This window comes from Sprattus sprattus (assembly GCF_963457725.1).
Source record: "Sprattus sprattus genome assembly, chromosome: 3".
NCBI classification, from domain to species: Eukaryota; Metazoa; Chordata; class Actinopteri; order Clupeiformes; family Clupeidae; genus Sprattus; species Sprattus sprattus.
Genome location: NC_137922.1, coordinates 18,429,249 through 18,448,421, shown reverse-complemented (window position 1 = coordinate 18,448,421; position 19,173 = coordinate 18,429,249). Strand labels below are relative to the sequence as shown.

The 19,173-nt window shown below is 39.9% G+C and overlaps 2 protein-coding genes across 2 annotated transcripts; one reads left to right on the top strand and one right to left on the bottom strand.

The window, feature by feature from the left end:
- Positions 1-8,274: 8,274 nt before the first annotated feature.
- On the bottom strand, positions 8,275-14,202 carry zmat5 (zinc finger, matrin-type 5). Its single transcript, XM_080834290.1, has 5 exons — positions 13,915-14,202; positions 13,655-13,717; positions 11,777-11,857; positions 9,880-9,994; positions 8,275-9,026 (listed from the first exon to the last, which is right to left on the bottom strand). The coding sequence occupies exons 1-5, from the start codon at positions 14,039-14,041 to the stop codon at positions 8,885-8,887; spliced, it is 528 nt and encodes a 175-aa protein (XP_080690416.1). The 5' UTR covers positions 14,042-14,202; the 3' UTR covers positions 8,275-8,884.
- A 735-nt stretch (positions 14,203-14,937) lies between these two features.
- On the top strand, positions 14,938-15,674 carry uqcr10 (ubiquinol-cytochrome c reductase, complex III subunit X). Its single transcript, XM_080834780.1, has 2 exons — positions 14,938-15,086; positions 15,326-15,674. The coding sequence occupies exons 1-2, from the start codon at positions 14,946-14,948 to the stop codon at positions 15,374-15,376; spliced, it is 192 nt and encodes a 63-aa protein (XP_080690906.1). The 5' UTR covers positions 14,938-14,945; the 3' UTR covers positions 15,377-15,674.
- Positions 15,675-19,173: the final 3,499 nt, after the last annotated feature.

The following is a 19,173-nucleotide window of genomic DNA, read 5'->3' as shown; positions in this document are numbered from 1 at the left end:
TCAGAATAGGCCATTGTTTTTCTTAGCTGAAATGAGGAAACTGCCCTCAGATCAAAACACAGTCTGGTCTTTAGTGTTTGCATTATATTTGGTCATTCTCTGTTTGACCTTATAGGGCTGGGGTAGGCTTCCTGCTGTTGCTGTTAGCATTCATAAGCTGTTTTGCATGCATTTCAAAGTCGCAGAATATGACTTCCAAAACTAAGCAAAGCAAAACATAAGGAGATTACATTCATATTCTTCAAAATATAATAGGTAAGATTAAGTGACATAAATTAAAATTATCCCGTGATCATATTATCCAAAACAGCTCTCATCTAATCCCCTCTCAGAAATCTCAACTAACCCCTCACAATTATACTTTCATCAAATGCTAATCATTTTCTTTTTCAAACATTTAGCCAACGACTGTGGCACATATGCACTTCATGATCAGTTGCTATGGTAATACGTTGATTTTCTAGAAGGTTATTAATTAGCATGCTTCTAAATTGTATGCCCTAGTTTTAGGAGGATAACACACATTCCTTCTTTCGAAATGTAATTATTGCATTATAATGTAAACGTTCCCAGCTGTTGCCAAAGTTTTCATTTTAAATAGCCAATTCAATACTTGCGGCCTCATTGTCCCCATAAAGTGCTTAATGAACAAGCTAGACCTGATATTTCATGTATAAACCCCAGTGACGTGACGAGAAAGTGAAATATACTATACTAAATAGAATCATATATTAAAGTGTTAGCTACCTCAGCTTTGAAGGCATCGGAAAGGTGTCATGAAAGAGTCATATGAGGAATCATCTACTGATGGACGTGAATGCACGTGGTGTCTAATGTTGTTAGTCAAATTACCAAAAGATGTATTGTGTTGACAAGTCTTTGGCTATGTTCACACTGCAGGGCTTCTCAAAATAAAAGCAAATTTGAGCTGAAATTGTAGAAAGTGACCCTGGACTGCTACAAGACAAATATCTTTCTAGAAGTCTTACAGGTAAAGCTAAGAAAGCAAACAGAATTGTGAAGTATTGTGTTCCACACCTGTGATGTAGCAGTGCTGAAAAAATTGCAGACACTTACCAAAGTTGACCGAAACAAATAGTTACGAGTATTTTAAATGTAAGGTGTTAAGGTTAACATTGTTTTACGGATGAAGTAATTTGCCAAAATGGAATCCTTGTTATATCAATTTATAACATCTACAGACCCTGCCGTTTGAATGACGTCTTTGCTGTCATAACTGTAAACGTCTGTCTGTGCCCAAATTCAGTAGTGCTGTGCTGCGCTCTGTAGCTTGCATGGGAAACGTAATTTGAATGTTAAATGGTAAATGTTAGTTATGCAGTCTTTGGACCAATCTGTGCTCTGTCCTGAAATGCAGTTGAATTTAAAAGCCAATGGGCCCATCATCGTGATCAATTTGATAATTGAACTGACCACAGTGAGGGGTTATTTCAGTAGGTTATCAACAGATGTGTTTTTTTAGTTTTTTAATAGATTTTTGTTCTGACACTGGATTCAACATACTGGGCATTTATAGAAATAGTAGACAAATATGTTTCTGTGCTCATATCAAAACTACATTTCAATGAACCCTGTCATATTGTTCCAGTATATTTGTAAAAGTGAATATATGACGAGGTTATGCAAATTATAATGCCATTTTATCTTTCATTCCACTGTCATTATATGAATACAACATACCCTTATAGGAAGCTGCATTACATAAAAGCAGCTAGTATACATATATGACGTGAGTTAGTTCCTAGTGTTATGTGTATACAATTTCAACAAATAGTGTATGATGATTTGAAGCGTGTGTTAATACTCATCTTGTCATTTTAATTATGCAATACTTTAATACAATGCAGATCTAAACAGTTTGACATTGTATTAAAACACTATCTCTGACCCATTAAAGAAAAGGGGCATTTCCTATAACATGTTGCTCAAACATACATTGAGCAAACTTTGTTATCGAGAGAAAAGATGAGTTGAACATTAATCTTCAGTGTGGGGTTACAAACACTGAAAGATCTTGATATACTGTACTACAATTGGCTTTAATGGTAGAGATCACTATTAACTACTAGTGGGTTTTTTCTAAATGGTAGTGTCAGAATGTTATAAATGTTGTTACTTAAATTTGAGTTAAATCGACTATTGGTATTGTCTGATTTTAATGGCATCCTTTTATTTATAGATTATTTTCTGTAAGTACAGCCTTATGTCTTCTTTTTAAATTAAGACTATACAAAGACGTAATAGCAATAAGAAGGGATGATGTGATGAGAAAGACATTATGCATTTTAATGTTTACCAATACAGACAATTCTCTGCCTTTTTCACAGCTTTTTCACCATATCCTTATTGTTACCAGAAGAAATGTTATGGTCAATGACTACATGAATATATTTATCTGTAAAAGCAATTACTGATCACTGTGTATCTTCCTGTAAATCCTCTCAATGATGTTTTTGGTGTTAAAAATGATGATAAAGATAGCTGATGCGTTCGTCCTGGTGTGTGTCCTGACAAGTTGTGTTTGCTTGTCTTGAACTTGTGAGCCGTCGTGTCTCGCTGCATAATAACTGTACATCTCATGCGTTTGTAGCACATCGGAAAAGCCGACGGTAAACATTGAAGCGTCTGCTGCAGTGGCCCCACAGAAATGGCTTGTTTACATCCGTTTATCACACACAGAGGCAGACAGAGCTGGCACTCGCGGCTGCACTCCTCGCTGGGCTTCTCTCTCTCTCTCTCTCTCCCTCTCTCTCTTGCTCTCTCTCTTTCACTCTCGCTCTCTCTCCCTCTCGCTCTCTCTCCAGCTCTCTCACTCTCGCTCTCTGAGCTGGAGGGGATGGCAGTGCTCCAAGCTGTCTGACAGATATCAGTGCAGACTGGAGAAATGTGGTGAAATGTGAAAAGTAGGGCAGGCTCTTTCTAAGATCGCAGCATACTAATGAATTTCAAACTAAATTTGGCCAGTAGATTTGTCTAGTGGTCTGGGACTCAGCCCCACAGCCCAATACGTCTAAGGTTAAGACCTTGGCGATAATATAAAGCCATATGTGTGGAATTAATGAGCCAAAAAAACACACTTTACCCTGTTAATGCTCCATACTTTCCATCTAATCTTCTTGTCTACAATTAACAGCACATCTGTCAGTCCTCCAAAGTCAATGGAAACTTTCTAATCTACATTCTGCCACCCTCCTACTGTTTTTTCACACCCTATTGAATTTGTGACTGCAAACAACGCCCTCTATTTACACCACAACACAACATACTGTCACGTTACAGGTGGTTAATGACTTTACTTGAGTCTAGTTGATTGACAAGAGATGATGAAATTCTGAGAAATGTCTCAGAAGGTTTGTTTTTTGTCTGAGAAAGAGAGAGACAGAGAGACAGAGAGCGATAGAAAGACAGAGAGAGACCGACAGAGAGAGAAAGAGAGAGCACTGATGAGTCACAAAGCCTTGTGGAGTGCAAACTCATGGCTTGCCGTGAAGGACGGAATATTTATGAGCTGTGTAATTCAGCTCCCATTAGTGATGCCTTCGAAAATTATTCACAGCTAAAAAATAATTGTCAACACTGAGAATCGAAGTATCCCTAGTCCGTCATAAGTTGTGTGGGTAATGTGCTGTTTTCCTTCAGGCACTTAAACTGAAATTGGATGGTAGCCCTTAATGTTGCTATTTAATTGCTAGACCAGTCTGTGTTCATTTGAATCGTAGCTATTACTTTTGAACCAGCAAGTGAGCCCTCGAAAGTGGAGAACACTTCATCGAGAGGCTTTATTTCAACAAGTCTTTTTTTCCTGAAAGCAGATTATATTTATCTGCCGGATCAATAAACTGAACACATAAGAGAATAGCAACTCTGGGCTCCTATCAGTGGCTGTGATGTTGATCCCCGGCACTCTCATTCACTCTCTCCTGGCTGTCAGCCTCCCTAGGGCTTAGGAAATAGGATTCACTCTCCATGAAATGTATAGAAATGCCCACTCACTCGTCACTCAGTGCAGGATTTAGACCCAAGTCAAGACAATTTTCTCCTCAGCACTCCCATTTTACACTATACGATTTGTTTGAAATCGAAATCTTATTGAACCTTTGCATTTTCCAAACACAGCTCAAATAAATACATAAATAAATGAATGGGGTTGCTGTTCAACTGTGTGTACTGGTGTACATTGGCAAAACAGCTTGTTCTCAGATCAGGAACAGGGCTGAACCTGCTGTTGTTCTTTTCTTTGAGCAGTTCTCTGCCATTGTGGGAATTATGGTGCTGCTTGGAGGGCTAAATCACTTTGAACATCGGAACATAAGGAAGACTGAATATTCAACATGCCCTCCTGGATGGAGAAGAAAGGGGAGGAGAGTGTTTTTTTGAGGACACGATCTTATTCAACTGAATAAAGTCTGCCGTCATAACTTTATGCTAATTGGTTGTTGGTGCCCATAGAAAAAGCACAGTGCTTTCAATGCTGCCTGAATAAATCACTTTAAAATCAGAGGAAGGCTTCCAGAATAAACAGAAAAACGGGATGGATTTCTTGGGCCTGTAGCTTACCCCACCACTAAAAACTGTTTTGCATCACTAAACACAAACAGGGCAGCCAAAACAGAAGGCGAATTTAGACTCCTCGTTCCCTGTGGGGCGAATGGAACGAACTCAAGCGGTGAAGGAAAAATGTGTCTTCTTTCTGTGAACATTTAAAATAGCTAAACAGATCTGTGAGAGTGGGCTATAGAGAGTCCATCTCTGCTGCTGGCTGGCTGATATTATCATATGTCAGATAGGCGTGGGAGGAAGTGGGAGAGGTTGAGGCAACTCTGACGTGATGGTACAAGACAGATACGGAGGCAGTCGGCCATCGCTCCGTGGCAGAGCTGTCAATCATCTGTGGAGCATTGTGCTTTCCCATGGGGGGGACCTGTCAATCAACACAGGAGTCTGGCAGACTGTGTCAAGTTCACACCTACTGCTTCCTCCGTCATTCAGAGGGAAAGACTGGCGTGCGTGTAGTGTGTGTGTTTGTGTATGTGTATGTGTGTGTGTGTCTGATCAGAGGCCCACAGAGGTTTCTTTCAGAGGGCATGTCGAAGCACAAAAAGTGTCTCTCCCCAGAGCACACAGGTCAGAATATGAATAGTCCAGCTGCCAGAAGGGAAAACTGTCACTGACCATGTCCAGGTTATTTTTAAAGGATTCATTTCTGAAGGCTACAGCACCTCCACAACAGTATTCTGGGCTCCCTCTAGACAAATCTGTCAAAAGTTAGAATGGATTGATAAACATATATACAGTGCCCTCCACAATTATTGGCACCCCTAGTGAATACGAGCAAAAATATGTCTTTTATTTTTGCTGTTTATCCTCTTGGTCTTTCACTCAAAATATTCATAAAAATTGTACCTTTTCGTTCAAGTAAAATTTTTGAAAGAAAAAGAAAACGTTGACATTAAATAAATATTTTCCCCCAAAACATGTGTTCCACAATTATTCACACCCCTAGACAAATCTCATAATTAAAATCTAACTGAAGTTTATTTCCAGTCATGTTTTACATTTTTAAGTTCACCTGTTTGATTAGGAACTCTTAAGTGGTCAACCATGACTTCCTGTTCCACTGGTGTACAAATATGAGGTGACACAGGCCAAATTTGTTGAGCTGCTCAAATCAAGCAATAGACACAAGAAAATATCTAAACAGTTGAAAATACCCATTTCCACTATAATTGAAATAGTTAAGAAGTTTGAAGCGACAGGAGATGTAAAGAATCAGCCTAGAAGAGGATGTGTGTGTATATTGACCCCACAAACCGTGAGGAGGATGGTTCAACTGGCAAAATAATCTCCAAGGATCACAGCTGGAGAATAGCAGACATAAATTGAGTCTTGGGGTCAGAAAGTCTCCAAAACTACCATCAGACGCCATCTACATCACCTCAAGTTGTTTTGGAGGGTTGCCAGAAAAAAGCCTCTGCTGTCAATCAACAACAAACAAAAGCGCCAAATCTATTTGCTAAATCAGTTTGCCAAATCTACGTAAGTCAGACTTTCAATGGGAATGAGTTGAATGGTCAGATAAGACCAAAATAAAGCTTTTTGGCAACAAGCGTTGACCTCGGAATCTGAAGGATCTGGAGAGATACTGTATGTAGGAATGGTCTCAGATCACGTGCCATGTGTTCACCAACCTCATCATGCATTATAAAAGAAGACTCAGAGCTGTTATCTTGACAAAGGGAAGCTGCACAAAACATTAAATTAAGGGGTGCAATAATTGTGACACACATGTTTTGGAGAACAATATTTATTTAATGTCAGCATTTTTTACTTCAATGAAAAGGAAAGACTTCTATGATTATTTTGAGTGAAAGTCCAAGAGGATAAACAGCAAAGACATCTTTTTATAGCCTGTTTGCTTATATTCACTAGGGGTGTCAATAATTGTGGAGGGCACTGTGTATATGTATATATTAATTTATTTTTCTATATGAATACACTCACCGCCACTTCATAAGGTATACCATTTCAACTGCTCGTTAAAGTAAATATCTAATCAGCCAATCACTTGGCAGAAACTCAATGCATTTAGGCATGTAAACATGGTCAAGCGGATCTTAAATTCAAACCAAACATCAGAATGGGGAAGAAAGGTGATAAAAGTGACTCCGAACATGGCTTGGTTATTGGTGCCAGACGGGCTGGTCTGAGTATTTCATAGACTGCTGATCTACTGGGATTTTCACGCACTGCCATATTTTGAGGGAAAGACCAAGAGGATAAACAGCAGATATATTTTTTCATAGCCTGTTTGGGTCACATTCACTAAGGGTGTCAATAATTGTGGAGGGCACTGTGTATATACAGTACTGTGCAAAAGTTTTAGGCAGGTGTGAAAAAATGCTGTAAACTAAGAATGCTTTCAAAAATGGAAGTGTTAACAGTTTATTTTCATCAATTCTTCATAAATTAACAAAATGCAGCGAAGGAACAGAAGAAAATTCTAAATTAAATCAATATTTGGTGTGACCACCCTTTGCCTTCAAAATAGCATCAATTCTTCCAGATACACTTGCGCAGTTTTTGAAGGAACTCGGCTGGTAAATTGTTCCAAACATCTTGGAGAACTAACCACAGATCTTCTGTGGATGTAGGCTTCCTAAAATTCTTCTGTCTCTTCATGTAAACCCAGACAGACTCGATGATGTAGAGATCAGGGCTCAGTGGGGGTCATACCATCACTTGCAGGACTTTCTGTTCTTCTTTAAGCTGAAGATAGTTGTTAATGACATTGGCTGTATGTTTGGGGTTATGTTCCTGCTGCAGAATACATTTGGTGCCAATCATACACCTCCCTGATGGTATTGCATGATGGATTAGTATCTGCCTGTATTTCTCAGCATTGAGGACACCATTCATCCTGACCAAATCTCCAACTCCACTTGCAGAAATGCAGCCCCAAACTGGAAAGGAACCTCTACCATGCTTCACTGTTGCCTGCAGACTCTCATTATTGTACCTCTCTCCAGCCCTTCGGCGAACAAACTGCCTTCTTCTACAGCCAAATATTTCTAATTTTGACTCATTAGTCCAGAGCACCTTCTGCCATGTTTCTGCACCCCAGTTTCTATGTTTTCGTGCTTAGTTCAGTCACTTGGCCTTGTTTCCTTGTCGGGGTAGAGCTTTTTGGCTGCAACTCTTCCATGAAGACCACTTCTGGCCAGACTTCCCCGGACAGTAAATGTCTGTACCTGGGTACCACTGGTTTCTGCCAGTTCTGAGCTGATGGCACTGCTTGACATCTTCCGATTTTGAAGGTAAATAAGCTTGATGTGTTTTTCATCAGCTGCATTAAGTTTCCTTGGCTGACCACTGCGTCTACGATCCTCAACGTCTTCTTCAAAAGAGCTTGAACTGCACATTTTGAAACCCCTGTCTGCTTTGAAATCTTTGTCTGGGAGAGACCCTTCTGATGCAGTATAACTACGTTGTGTCTTGTTGCTGTGCTCAGTCTTACAATGTAAATGGATACAAAATAAACATTTATTGTTTAAATTTTTCAAAGCATTTTTAGTTCAAAGTATTTTTTCACACCTGCCTAAAACTTTTGCACAGTACTGTATATATAGATATTTTTTAAATGGGTTATTTTGATAAATCAATTGATTGATGAGATTTGATATGAGCCATAGTAGTAGCACTATGTAGCACTAAGATTCTCTATGGTGGAAACACAAAACTGCAAAGGCACACAAATTTCTTTGTTTCCTCAGTTTAATCACAGCACTACAGAGGAGGCATACAAAACGTATAAAAACTGAATAATTCATCAAAAGTAGAACATCTTTTTGGCCAAAATGTCTGTAACAGTGTCAATATACCATTATGTAATCAAAATGTTAATGTGACACAGATCCTCAAGACCAGTTCAGATGCTGAAGTAACTCCACAAGGCTTCTCCCCTGAAAACTCCTCTCCATACTGATTATTGCAGCAAGTCATTAGACACAGGAATCACACCCACTCTAGGCCCACTTGTATGAGTATCTGGCAAAGCTGATATGCTTCAAGGGTTCCCAAAGGGACGCCATACCAAAACAGCCCATTCTGAAACGGCATGCTTTTCATAACTGCTGGATGTCTGACAGCCTTGCCACAACGTGGATGTTTCTCCAACAGGGACCTCGAGAGGCATTCTTGGGGAGCAATTATCCTCAGTTAAAAAGAGATGAAAGGGACACCTCAGCCATTCATGAGCGCACTTTGGAGAAATGTCAGGTGCTCCAAGCAACCACAGCTCACAAACCACTCTCTGCATATGCCTGCACCTTAGGGTCGGAATATGCTGATTAAAAAGGAGTGGAGTTCAGCCCCACTGGCATTGTACTGTGGTGGTCCATCCACTAGGGGGCGGTGGCTGCATAGAGGGGGGGAGGTCCGGGATAGAGCGGAAGTGCGGAGGAAGGTCCAGACCCAGGGGCTTCTCATCTTCCTCTTCATTCAGGGCACTGTGAAAATATTTCCCAGTAGACAGGTGAACATGACTAATAAACAAACAAGTCCCTTAAACACAAAACACACTGCTGGCGACATCGCTACATTCCATCATAGTCCTGTTTTGCAGGTAAGCAGTAGCCAGCTTTGCCAAGCTGACTTGAATGGATTCAACATGCTCTTTGTCTACCAGCACTTTATGAAGCAAATGTCATTATTTTGTGGCTGACAGGTTTTTATTCTTCTGACATATTCAGAGCTATTAATTTAAATTGCCTTTGGACATGTCATGGCATATAAAATGTTGCCCTCACAGTTTTACAGCGATGCCTACATTTATCTCATGAAAGCCAGCCCCTGCCTTGCTGTCAGCCAGATGACAGAGTTTAGGCAACTGCATAATTATGTGCAACAATGCATGAAAAAGGAGGACAATTGATATTAATATTGCTACTCATACTGATTATAACTGACTGGAAAACCTTTCAGAGAACCATCCTAATCCCATCACATAACACAGGAAGCAATGTGATTTTACACAAAACTGCCTGGTGAAGATATCCCTATCAATAAAATGGAGCTCATTGGTGTAGATTTAAAGGTGTTGTTTCAAAGTCATCAACCACATACAATAAAAGCTTTGAAAATGAAACAATCTATGTTTAGGAAACTGACATTAAACAAGTGTTTTTTTTTCAGGCCTAACAAGTAATCTTTTGCTGTCCTTTCCAATAACTGATTCGGCTCAGTTTATTAACATATTGATCTCAGTTTGATGAAAACCTACACACACCCACAGTAAAAGCTCTAAAGTCCAGAGAGAGGTGCTCTTTGGGTGGATCTTAACTGTCAATGTGTGACACATACCATCCGCTGTCTTGGGCCGCCCTCCTCTTCTCCCTCCTGGCCAGCCAGTCATCCAGCACAGGGTCAGAGGGGACACCCTTGCGCCCTGACTCCTTGGGGCCCCGGCTATTTGAACCTGAACCCAAATGAAAAGATGTGGGTCATGTCCCTGTGTGTTACTTTCAGGAGTAATATAAAGAAAAAAAGTACACAGGTGACTGATACAACTATTACAACTATTATGCGTAGGCCACCTTGAGACCATGGGCCGTATTCACAAAGAATCTTAGGGCTAAAAGTAGGTCATAAGTGGCAAATTTAGGAGAAACTCCTAAAAATAATGGGCGTGTCAGTCTTAAATGTAGGACTCCTATTTTTTTTTACTAAGAGCAATTCACAAAATATTTTATCCCTAAAAGTAGCACCTAAGTCTAGGACAGCTTAAAACTCCTCATGAGGACTCCTAAATCACTAAGACCTATTTACAAAAAATCGTAAGATGGCTGCAGCCGACTTGGAATTGATAAAAGACATTGCTTAAACCGTGAAGGTATTAATATTGTCGTAGAATTAGCGCGGAATGCAATGACGCCTTTAAACAAGGATGTGTCCCGAAGTGAAATGTTTGGAAACATAAAGATGGCCTATTTGGCTTCGCGGAAAACGCAACTGACGACACTGGGAATCATCAGTCAGCCATTTAATTCATCAAACTATCAACGCACTGTAGACCCCACATCATCCAACAGTCTATCCAGTTGCTTTTGGACAATCGCCTATTACACAATATCAAAGTAAATTCCATGGCGATCGCAGGAATGTCCAGTGACGGGACACACATTACAATAATTCGTCCACCGTGGCCTGGATGTACGGATGACTCGTGCATTTCAACGGAAAGCGGTCGCAGGTTTTTGAGAACTTACCAGCTGGATGCCGCTGGGGTGACAGTGGCTATTGGTCCTGGGACCAGTAGGCTTTCGCTTAGGCTATACGTTTCACGTTCGTTTCGCTTTGATCAATTAAGATTGGAGGGCTTAAAGGGCCGCATGTGCTGATATTTGAAGTGGTCAAGGGCTGGAAATATAATAGCCTTACAGTTTGCTGGGTGCTTTAATTATTACTGCCTTGATTACATGCAATTGCCATATTTTATATTGATCGCTTTATATTTCTCTTAACGTGCAAAGTGTCATTCCCGTTGGATGCACAAACTTGTCATCATGCGTGTGCATTCTGCTAACTGCACTGTCCATAACTATTTAATATGACTTAATTTGAAGCCTAGGTTATTCTCTTATTTTCAGTCGATATAGTGGGATTGTTAGAGAGACGTCACAAATGAGTTTTTAATGAGAGAGCCTGTCAACAACCAATCACCGTCCTCACCCCTTCTAAACTCGTGCATGAGAAGCGACGTCATCCATAGCAACGGAGTTTTTATCTTAAGCTTAGGAGTTGGTATTATCCTTAGTATGAGTAGGTCTCAGAGCCGTTGTGAATCACTTTTAAGAAATTACTCCTACGTAAAAGGTTTTAGCGTGAGTTAGGAGCACTCCTAATGGTAAGATAAAAGGCTTTGTGAATACGGCCCCATGCGCAGAGGTACACACGTTTTCCTGGCAAGTAGTATCTTTTCATGAATACCGTTTTATGCATTAAAAAGTGCTCAGCACAACATTAGTGCATACACACCTTTGATCCATGTGGCCCTAGGACCTTCAAAGTGAACACTCAACAGAACTGAATTTGAAGAAATGTGTGAATATGCATCTTGGATGATATTCTTGATTTTTAAATCTGAAACCTAAGATCAATCTGAAATATAGGTTCTAGGCTTATGTTGTGAGTTTAATGGCAGTCTAAGATGATTAGCTGGTTGCCATTAGAGGACAGTATTGAGTAGTCAATGGTGTACCTGCTGCCAATTGCTGTAAATGCTCCATCTCTCTCTCAGTCATGTGAGAAAAACGACAGTTTGCTCCAAAGACACACTGGCCTGAAACAAAGCAGAAGACAACAGATGTCAATACATCTGAAGCACCAACATTCAAGCAACATCCAAATCATGTACATGACAAAATAGGCATGTTCAGTGAGCAATTGAGAGACTTTGCTTCGTCGCACCATTATTGTCGATAATACAAATTGTAATTTTGAGTGGACCACAGTAGAAAAGTTTTTTCTTTTTTCAGAGAGTGTAAATGTATGTATACCATTCAGTATTTAAGCAAAGCTAAGGCTTTATCCACTAACTTAATCAATTCTATTGGTCTTTTACAAAAGATGGGATCACCATCACAAGCAAGTAACATCATAATCTGTAAGACATCTTCCTGGCCCCTCAAAAGTAATTGCTGCACTGTTCCTGGTCAACAGTGAAGAGATCATCCACAAAATCCCTCGACTGAATCCCTTTTTCAATTAAATATGATTTTTTTTTCTTCTCGACTTCGGTCTTGTCCTTTCCTTTGTAATATGATGATAAAACATGTTCCATCTAGGTCACTACTGGACCGTGAAACACCCTAGCAACAATAACAAGGATGTGGTGTCAGGCAGGTGGTAATTTTATTCCACCACCATTACCCAATTCTGGGCCAAATCTGACCTATCAGTCTTCTTAATGTGGAAGGACAGGTCTTCTTTAGTGTGGTAGCAACAAAGTTAGCCTCCTATCTAAAGGCAAATAGTTTGACAGACATTTCAGTGCATAAAGCAGGAATCACAGGTTTTTCTGGAAGTCAGGCAGCAAGGACAGGGGACACACCCCTCTGTGTGGTATTTTAGGATCTCGCCAATGCCTTTGGATTGGTGCCACAAAATCTGTTTTGAAAGGTGACAGCTACTTTCAGGTCCCTGAGAAGATTTCAGCTTTAGTCAGGGCCTATTTTGAGGATATTCAGTTGTGTTTTGACACAAGTAACTACATCACATCCTGGCAGCAGTGGCTTTTAATGGGTTTTTGGAGTGGAAAGGCTGCAAGACAGCACCCGGTTACCTCCTATCCAAGCTTATATGGATGGCATGACCACACTGACAACAACTGCTCCATGTACCCATCAGCTGTTAGCCAAGTGGAATGATAGTCTGAAATGGGCAAAAATTTAAGTGAAACCTAGCAAATGTAGAAGTGTTTCTATCAGTAAGGTGATTGCCGATTGAGGATGCATTTCCAACACTGTTGGATTTAGATTTTCAAGGACAGTCACTCAAAAGAGCTTTAAAGGAGTTGTCTGAGGTTGCTGAAAAGGCGAGCCAATGGTTGTGGCGTAGGTTCTTGCACACTAACTGGGGTTGTGAATTTACCTGACCTAACACTGAGATATATGAAATCTTGTCTAGGTGTAGATTAAGGTTTAGTTGTTGTTGCCTCTGGTAGTGGCATATGTCTTACTCCATCATGAGTAAGAAAGGGTATGAGTGGGCCCTTATGGATCCCAGGTACAACTTGTGGCTCATGTTGCGGCTGTCGCCAGCCAGTTGGGATTTGTTGTCGTTTCCTGCTGCACAGGATCTATGGTTAGGTAGTTGCCATATTGGTTAGATAGGTTGTTGGGTATGAGTACTTGCATGTGACAGTGAGAGGATTGGGCACTGTGGGAACTCCCCAAGCATTAGTGTACGGTATTAACATCTTTTGCTGTGTACCTAGAAATATATTTTTGTTACATCTTTTTGCATAATTTTTATTTGTGTTTGATGTTTCGTGACATGAAACACAATCTCAATCAAGATAGTTTTGTATGGCATGATCCAGTGAAGACAGACATGACAGTCATTTTAAGCCCCTCACCTGTCTGAAGGAATTTCCTACACGGCTTCTTCAACTGTTCATCTGCGAGAATGGCTACAGCGTCTGTGAAAAGGGAGGTATTTTTTATATGCATCACATCACACAATCATGCCATCAATCTCTGTGGATGTTCAAGTTTATGCATAAAGGGCAATATTTGGTCTTCACGGTACAGTGAGGAGTACAGTACAGTTCGTTCGTGTGTTATCTATACGGAAAGAATACAGATTATGAAAAGGAATCAATGTTACAGCACTGACCTCTGAAATTGTCGAACCATGCCTTCTTTGCTCTGTGATGTTGAACGCCGTATAAATGTTTTTTCCTGTTATGCATGTTGTCCTGAAAACTTCGCTCACAGTAATCACAGTAGTACCGCTTCCCCATGGTTACTTCTCTTTTGCAGTGAACTGTGCTAACTAGGCTAACTCTCAGACGCTGGTAAATGAGGCACTGCCAAGGAGCAATATAATTAGGGAATTTGTTGACCAATATGCATTTGCTACGTCAAACGTTCAGACCTCTCAGGACAAATGTCAAATTATCAAAAACACTATCCGCAACTATTTTCATTGTTGACCACGACATCGACGTTACGTTACACAAACCATCTTCCGACGTAGAGCTACTATGAACCCCAACTTCCAGGTCACTGCAGCTATGCCTTCAAATAAAAAGTCACGGTTTTACCCATATGTCTATAGTTTTACCACTGTCTACATTTGCATTTGTTTTGGAAATGCATGGAACCTCCGCATCAGTTATTTTGTTGAATTAGTTCCAAAAAACAGCCGCCTTCATTTTACAATCGAATATGAAGGAACAACGAAGAGGGATGCAGCATAGCAGAGATACTTGAATGTGAAGCAGGTATTTTTAAATTGTTGATAATATTGAGATTAAATGAGTATAAATAAACCCAAGTACATTACACGTTTAAAAACCCTTTCCGGGGTCAACTTTGATGTCAAATGTCTTCAGTCCTTCCAAGATTTTACGATTTTACAAATTCTCTGCAATTGCAATTTCCTCTTATTCTAGCAATATTTCCACACACAAAAAACACAAAATGCTGGAATTAGTGTGTTATTTGAGATGGCTTGTAATTTACTTTAAACTAAATTTACTTCCCATTTTTTGGAATTCCCACCGCAAATTCACTTTTTGCCGCAACAATCACAAAAAACCCTTGCAGGAAGCGTATACTGTCGCAACCTTTGTTTTGAAGGATCGCAACTTCATTTTTCTACTTATCGAGGCTGCTTTCACCAACGTCATTCCTACTTCCATCATGGCGCTAGCTAAGAGTGTCTACAACTTGCTCTTCAGGAGGACGTCAACCTTCGCCATAACCATTATGGTTGGGGCTGTCGTCTTTGAGCGAATGTTTGATCAAGGTGGAGACGCGATATTCGAGCAGCTGAATCGCGGGGTGAGTTTGATTGTTTACATTAAAATAAGGTGTCCCGGTTTGCGGCCTGACCTTCCGTAAGAGAGGACATCTGATGCTAGCCTAGCCACTAGCTATCTACTGATACTTATACACTTGCAAGAAAACCTTAGCTAGCATTCTAGCGATTTATCAGTAGTTGCTAGTAAGTTTGGTTAGCTTTGATGTCTTACGAATGTAGTTAAATCTGATGTGATATCGTTTATCTATTTCGTTGACAGAAACTGTGGAAACACATCAAACACAACTACGAGGAAGGGGAGGAAGAATGATCTGTTGAAACACCGTTCTGTCTGAGGCCGGCTGCGTTCCCTTTCCCAGAGTTGACCCTGACGCCATCACCACCATGGACTATGTCCTCATTTACCACAACCATCGTCATCTATGAGTTTGTGGGGACAACGTAAATGTTAAGGACTTTGATGGATTCAAACGTCGTTGATTGCTGGTGTCACCTCCTCTGCTCGCATCCTTTCCTGCAGCCTCTTATGTCTATTGCTAGCGTTATGTCTATTGCTTTGTGAGGAAATTGCTAATGTATGTTAATAAATCAATCTATACATCGACAAATGTGTTGTTGTTTTGATGACAAGGTGGTAGTTAGTTTACTTAGGATAACTAAAGAATCGTTGTCACTCATGGTAAAACATGTTCTCATTGATGCCTTTTTTTGTAGAGGAGGCTGCTGTGTTTGTCTATATGGCGGTCTGTATACAGCTGAACTTTGAGAAGTATAATCCAGACTTCTACATCTTTTCTCTAAGACAACCAACTTAACATTAAGTTGAAAAGGCAAGCACTATTAGTATCCTTAGTATTCTAATTTTACTAATGATAAAGTTACTGTTCTGGATGAATTGCTCTATACCTATAATTTTACTGTGGGGAATTTTATCTTGGCAAGAATAGAATAGCTCAAACTTGAACTTCTGGTCAACATGTAAGAATGTGGACCTACAGCAGTTTCCCCTTCATCAGTTTTCAGTCAACTTAAAGCTGGGTAGACGTAGAAGGGTAAAGGCCCTCATAGATTTTAAAGTCGTGATTATGCCTCCAAGCCTTACTTTGGCCACAAGGTGGCACTGCAGGTCATTATTTAACAGAACTCTCATGTTCCATGGCTGCTAAAACTAGGAGAGGCCAGCCACGCATCACAGTTAAAGATGCATTATGTAGATATAATAAAGGTACAAAATAATCATGTTTCTAGACAATCCCATAATGATCAAAATAACTCAAGGGCCCAGTGAACAGATAATTAAAATTGCCCCTGCACATTACATTCATCTCCATTCTTAATTTCATTCATCTGTTGTTGAATAGAACTGGGCAGGAAAAAGTAAGCCTTTGGTGGTTGATAGCAAAAACATGAATATATTAAAAATACAGTCTTGAAGCTATAGTGTTTCATTTAAAAATATATGTTTGTAGGGGAGATGATCATTTTTTTCTTTTATTCCAAGCAACAAGTTTTACCTGACAGTGCAGATCTGCTGCTCAGAGTGATTCTGAGAGTTATGTGTTATTAGTCACTGGCAGTCCAGTCTGTCCCCTTTCAAATACTTCTAGTACATACTTTGTTTGATCACTTTTGTTAGCTTTTAGGAGATACCATGTAACCTTACAGGAGTACATTATTAGTGGAGATGGAGATGCAATCATATAAGATTTGAATCAGTAAATACACACAGCGTAACTTAACGGAACTGGCTCTCATATATAAAAGGTGTTGGACTGTACTGTGATGATTGGTGTATTTGACAGTTGATGGTAATGAACCGAACAGCATTTTGTTTTTTAATCTCAAGCAAGTTGAAAACCAGTTGGTCTGAATTTTGGGTTAAGTGTTTTTGTTTTACTCATCTTTCACTCCTATTCTCAACTCTCCTGTCCCTTATGGCAGTTCAGTGGTGGTTGATCTAGTATTTGTTCTCCCTTCAGGTGCTTAAGGAGACGCAAAGACTTGGAAAGGACAAACTTATCAGTGCACAAACATAATTATGCCCGACCTCAGGGGTTTTGTGTTGCATGCTAAGGTCAAACTGATTATGTAGTACCATTACGTGGAGCCTCCCTCCTGCAGCTCTAGACGCTGAAATGTTACATTTTTGAGTAACTGTAGTGGGCAGCCATTCATTTAAATGTATTTTTAAAACACATTTTCACAAGCACCTCAACCAGCACCATAGCCTTCAGCTATATCTCTCTTTTTTCAGCAGAAAGTGCAAAACCCAGTTCTTCAATACGTAGAAGTCTCTGACATTATGTTCATTCAGTATGGAGTTGATCCCAGAGAGAGAGAATAACAAAACAAAACAAACAAATATTTATTATTTATAGCAAGTATATGTGCTCATCACAGTGCCAAGAAATCTATTAATTCCATGACACAGCAGAATTACTTGTTAGCAGAGTGTTTTTAGTGTTGCAATGAGGGTGATATCAAGAATTCACTCCCAGTGTCTTTTCACAGTAAAAGCCTGCACCTCTGTCAGGGTAAGATTCCTAGGTCTTCAAACAAGTTTGTCAGTTTATTTTACCAACTTCAGCCCATGCTTGGGAATATTACTGTATCAAAGGTGCCGAGCCAGGGACTAACATAGCATTTCTCATGGCATTCCTCCCCGTGCAGTGGATAAAAAGCACATGTTATACATGGCCATGTATCGCAGAGACAACTGTAGGGGCAAATTGCTACACTCTTGATTTCAAAATGACGCTATCTAGCTGTCAGGTTCATGCGAGAGGACATGATCTCAACACACAACCCCATGAACAGGCATGTCTGGAAATAACAGGAGCAGGACAAAGTGTGCAGAATTAAATATGCATTGTTAACACAATAGACATCATATTTACAGACAGTTCTTGGTTCTTATCCTCGGGTAGAGTAGATAGCAGAGGGCCTTTTCCTATGTGTGACAGTGTCAATTGTGCACACCATCACAAGATGGTGATTCACCTATAGGTGGTGTGTGCAACTTGTGTCTTGTGAAACATGCTACTTAAATCATAATATGTTGATTCATCTTTTCTTTCTTTCCTGATGATACAGCCTGATGATCCTTTATATTGATGAACAAAATTGATGTGGTCAATGACACCTGGCTGTGTAGTCTTTATTCTTCCTAGAATTGCAAACTAGAAACATTTATCACATAGTGAATTGTATTGATAGTATTGAGTATAGTATTGATTTGTTATTTTATTGATATGGCTGAGCATAAAGGCTATTATTAGCACTGAGTTCAGCGTCAGGTTTCTCAGTTTGGTTGCAATATAAAGCATACTGGGACATCCTATGTTTATGCTGATACACAGTGCGCCTGTTACTTAACTGTTAGAAGAATGTGCCACGACCATGGCTTTCCTTCTCAGCAAACATAAGCAGAATGATAAAATGTAGGCTATGCCAGTGGAGATGAAAGAAGTCTCCTTTACACGCTGACCATGAAGAACAGTTTCTTCAAGTCATTTCCAATGTGTCAAACCATTTGAGGTACATCTGAGGAATTAATGACACTTTAATAACATTTGTAATATACGCGAATACGTGTCAGTGTTATATACCCATTTCTGTCCAACTGTCCAACAAGAAAGTGTTTTGGGTAGTCTTCTGATAGACATTGTATATTTTATTTGGTTGAAGCGGAAAGTTACCTCCACATCAGGACCGGATACCATGCATTGCTGCCTGTAGTGCCTTGAAGATCCTGCTGAGACGGATTAAAATCAGATCACGTGGTTAACTGCCTGAAGGATCTATTACCCAGGTCAGTTTTCAAATAATTATTCGTTGTTTTCATGCATTCTTTAACAAACTTTGTCTGATCGGTGACGACTGATTTCAAGTAATCCAGAAGAGAAATTTAGTAAGTAAGTAGCCTAAGTAATCAGAGGTAATCCAATATGTGGCTATATTTACATAGTACATGTGGTAAACGCAGAGCCATGCTGAGAAGAAAGGAGAAGTTCGCGTCAGATGACGGAAGCCAATCTGTGCTCAGAGTAGTGCATACATTTGCATCGAATTTTCCAACATGCGCGTCGCTTTTATGTTTGGCCCATA

Excerpts from the sequence above, each read along its gene's own strand:
- uqcr10 (XM_080834780.1), top strand. The coding sequence starts at position 14,946 with ATGGCGCTAGCTAAGAGTGTCTACAACTTGCTCTTCAGGAGGACGTCA. Across the intron at positions 15,087-15,325 it reads TCGAGCAGCTGAATCGCGGG|AAACTGTGGAAACACATCAA; the intron begins GTGAGTTTGATT and ends TTTCGTTGACAG.
- zmat5 (XM_080834290.1), bottom strand. The coding sequence starts at position 14,041 with ATGGGGAAGCGGTACTACTGTGATTACTGTGAGCGAAGTTTTCAGGAC. Across the intron at positions 13,718-13,914 it reads ATGGTTCGACAATTTCAGAG|ACGCTGTAGCCATTCTCGCA; the intron begins GTCAGTGCTGTA and ends CCCTTTTCACAG. Across the intron at positions 9,027-9,879 it reads GCGGCCCAAGACAGCGGATG|TGCCCTGAATGAAGAGGAAG; the intron begins GTATGTGTCACA and ends ATATTTTCACAG.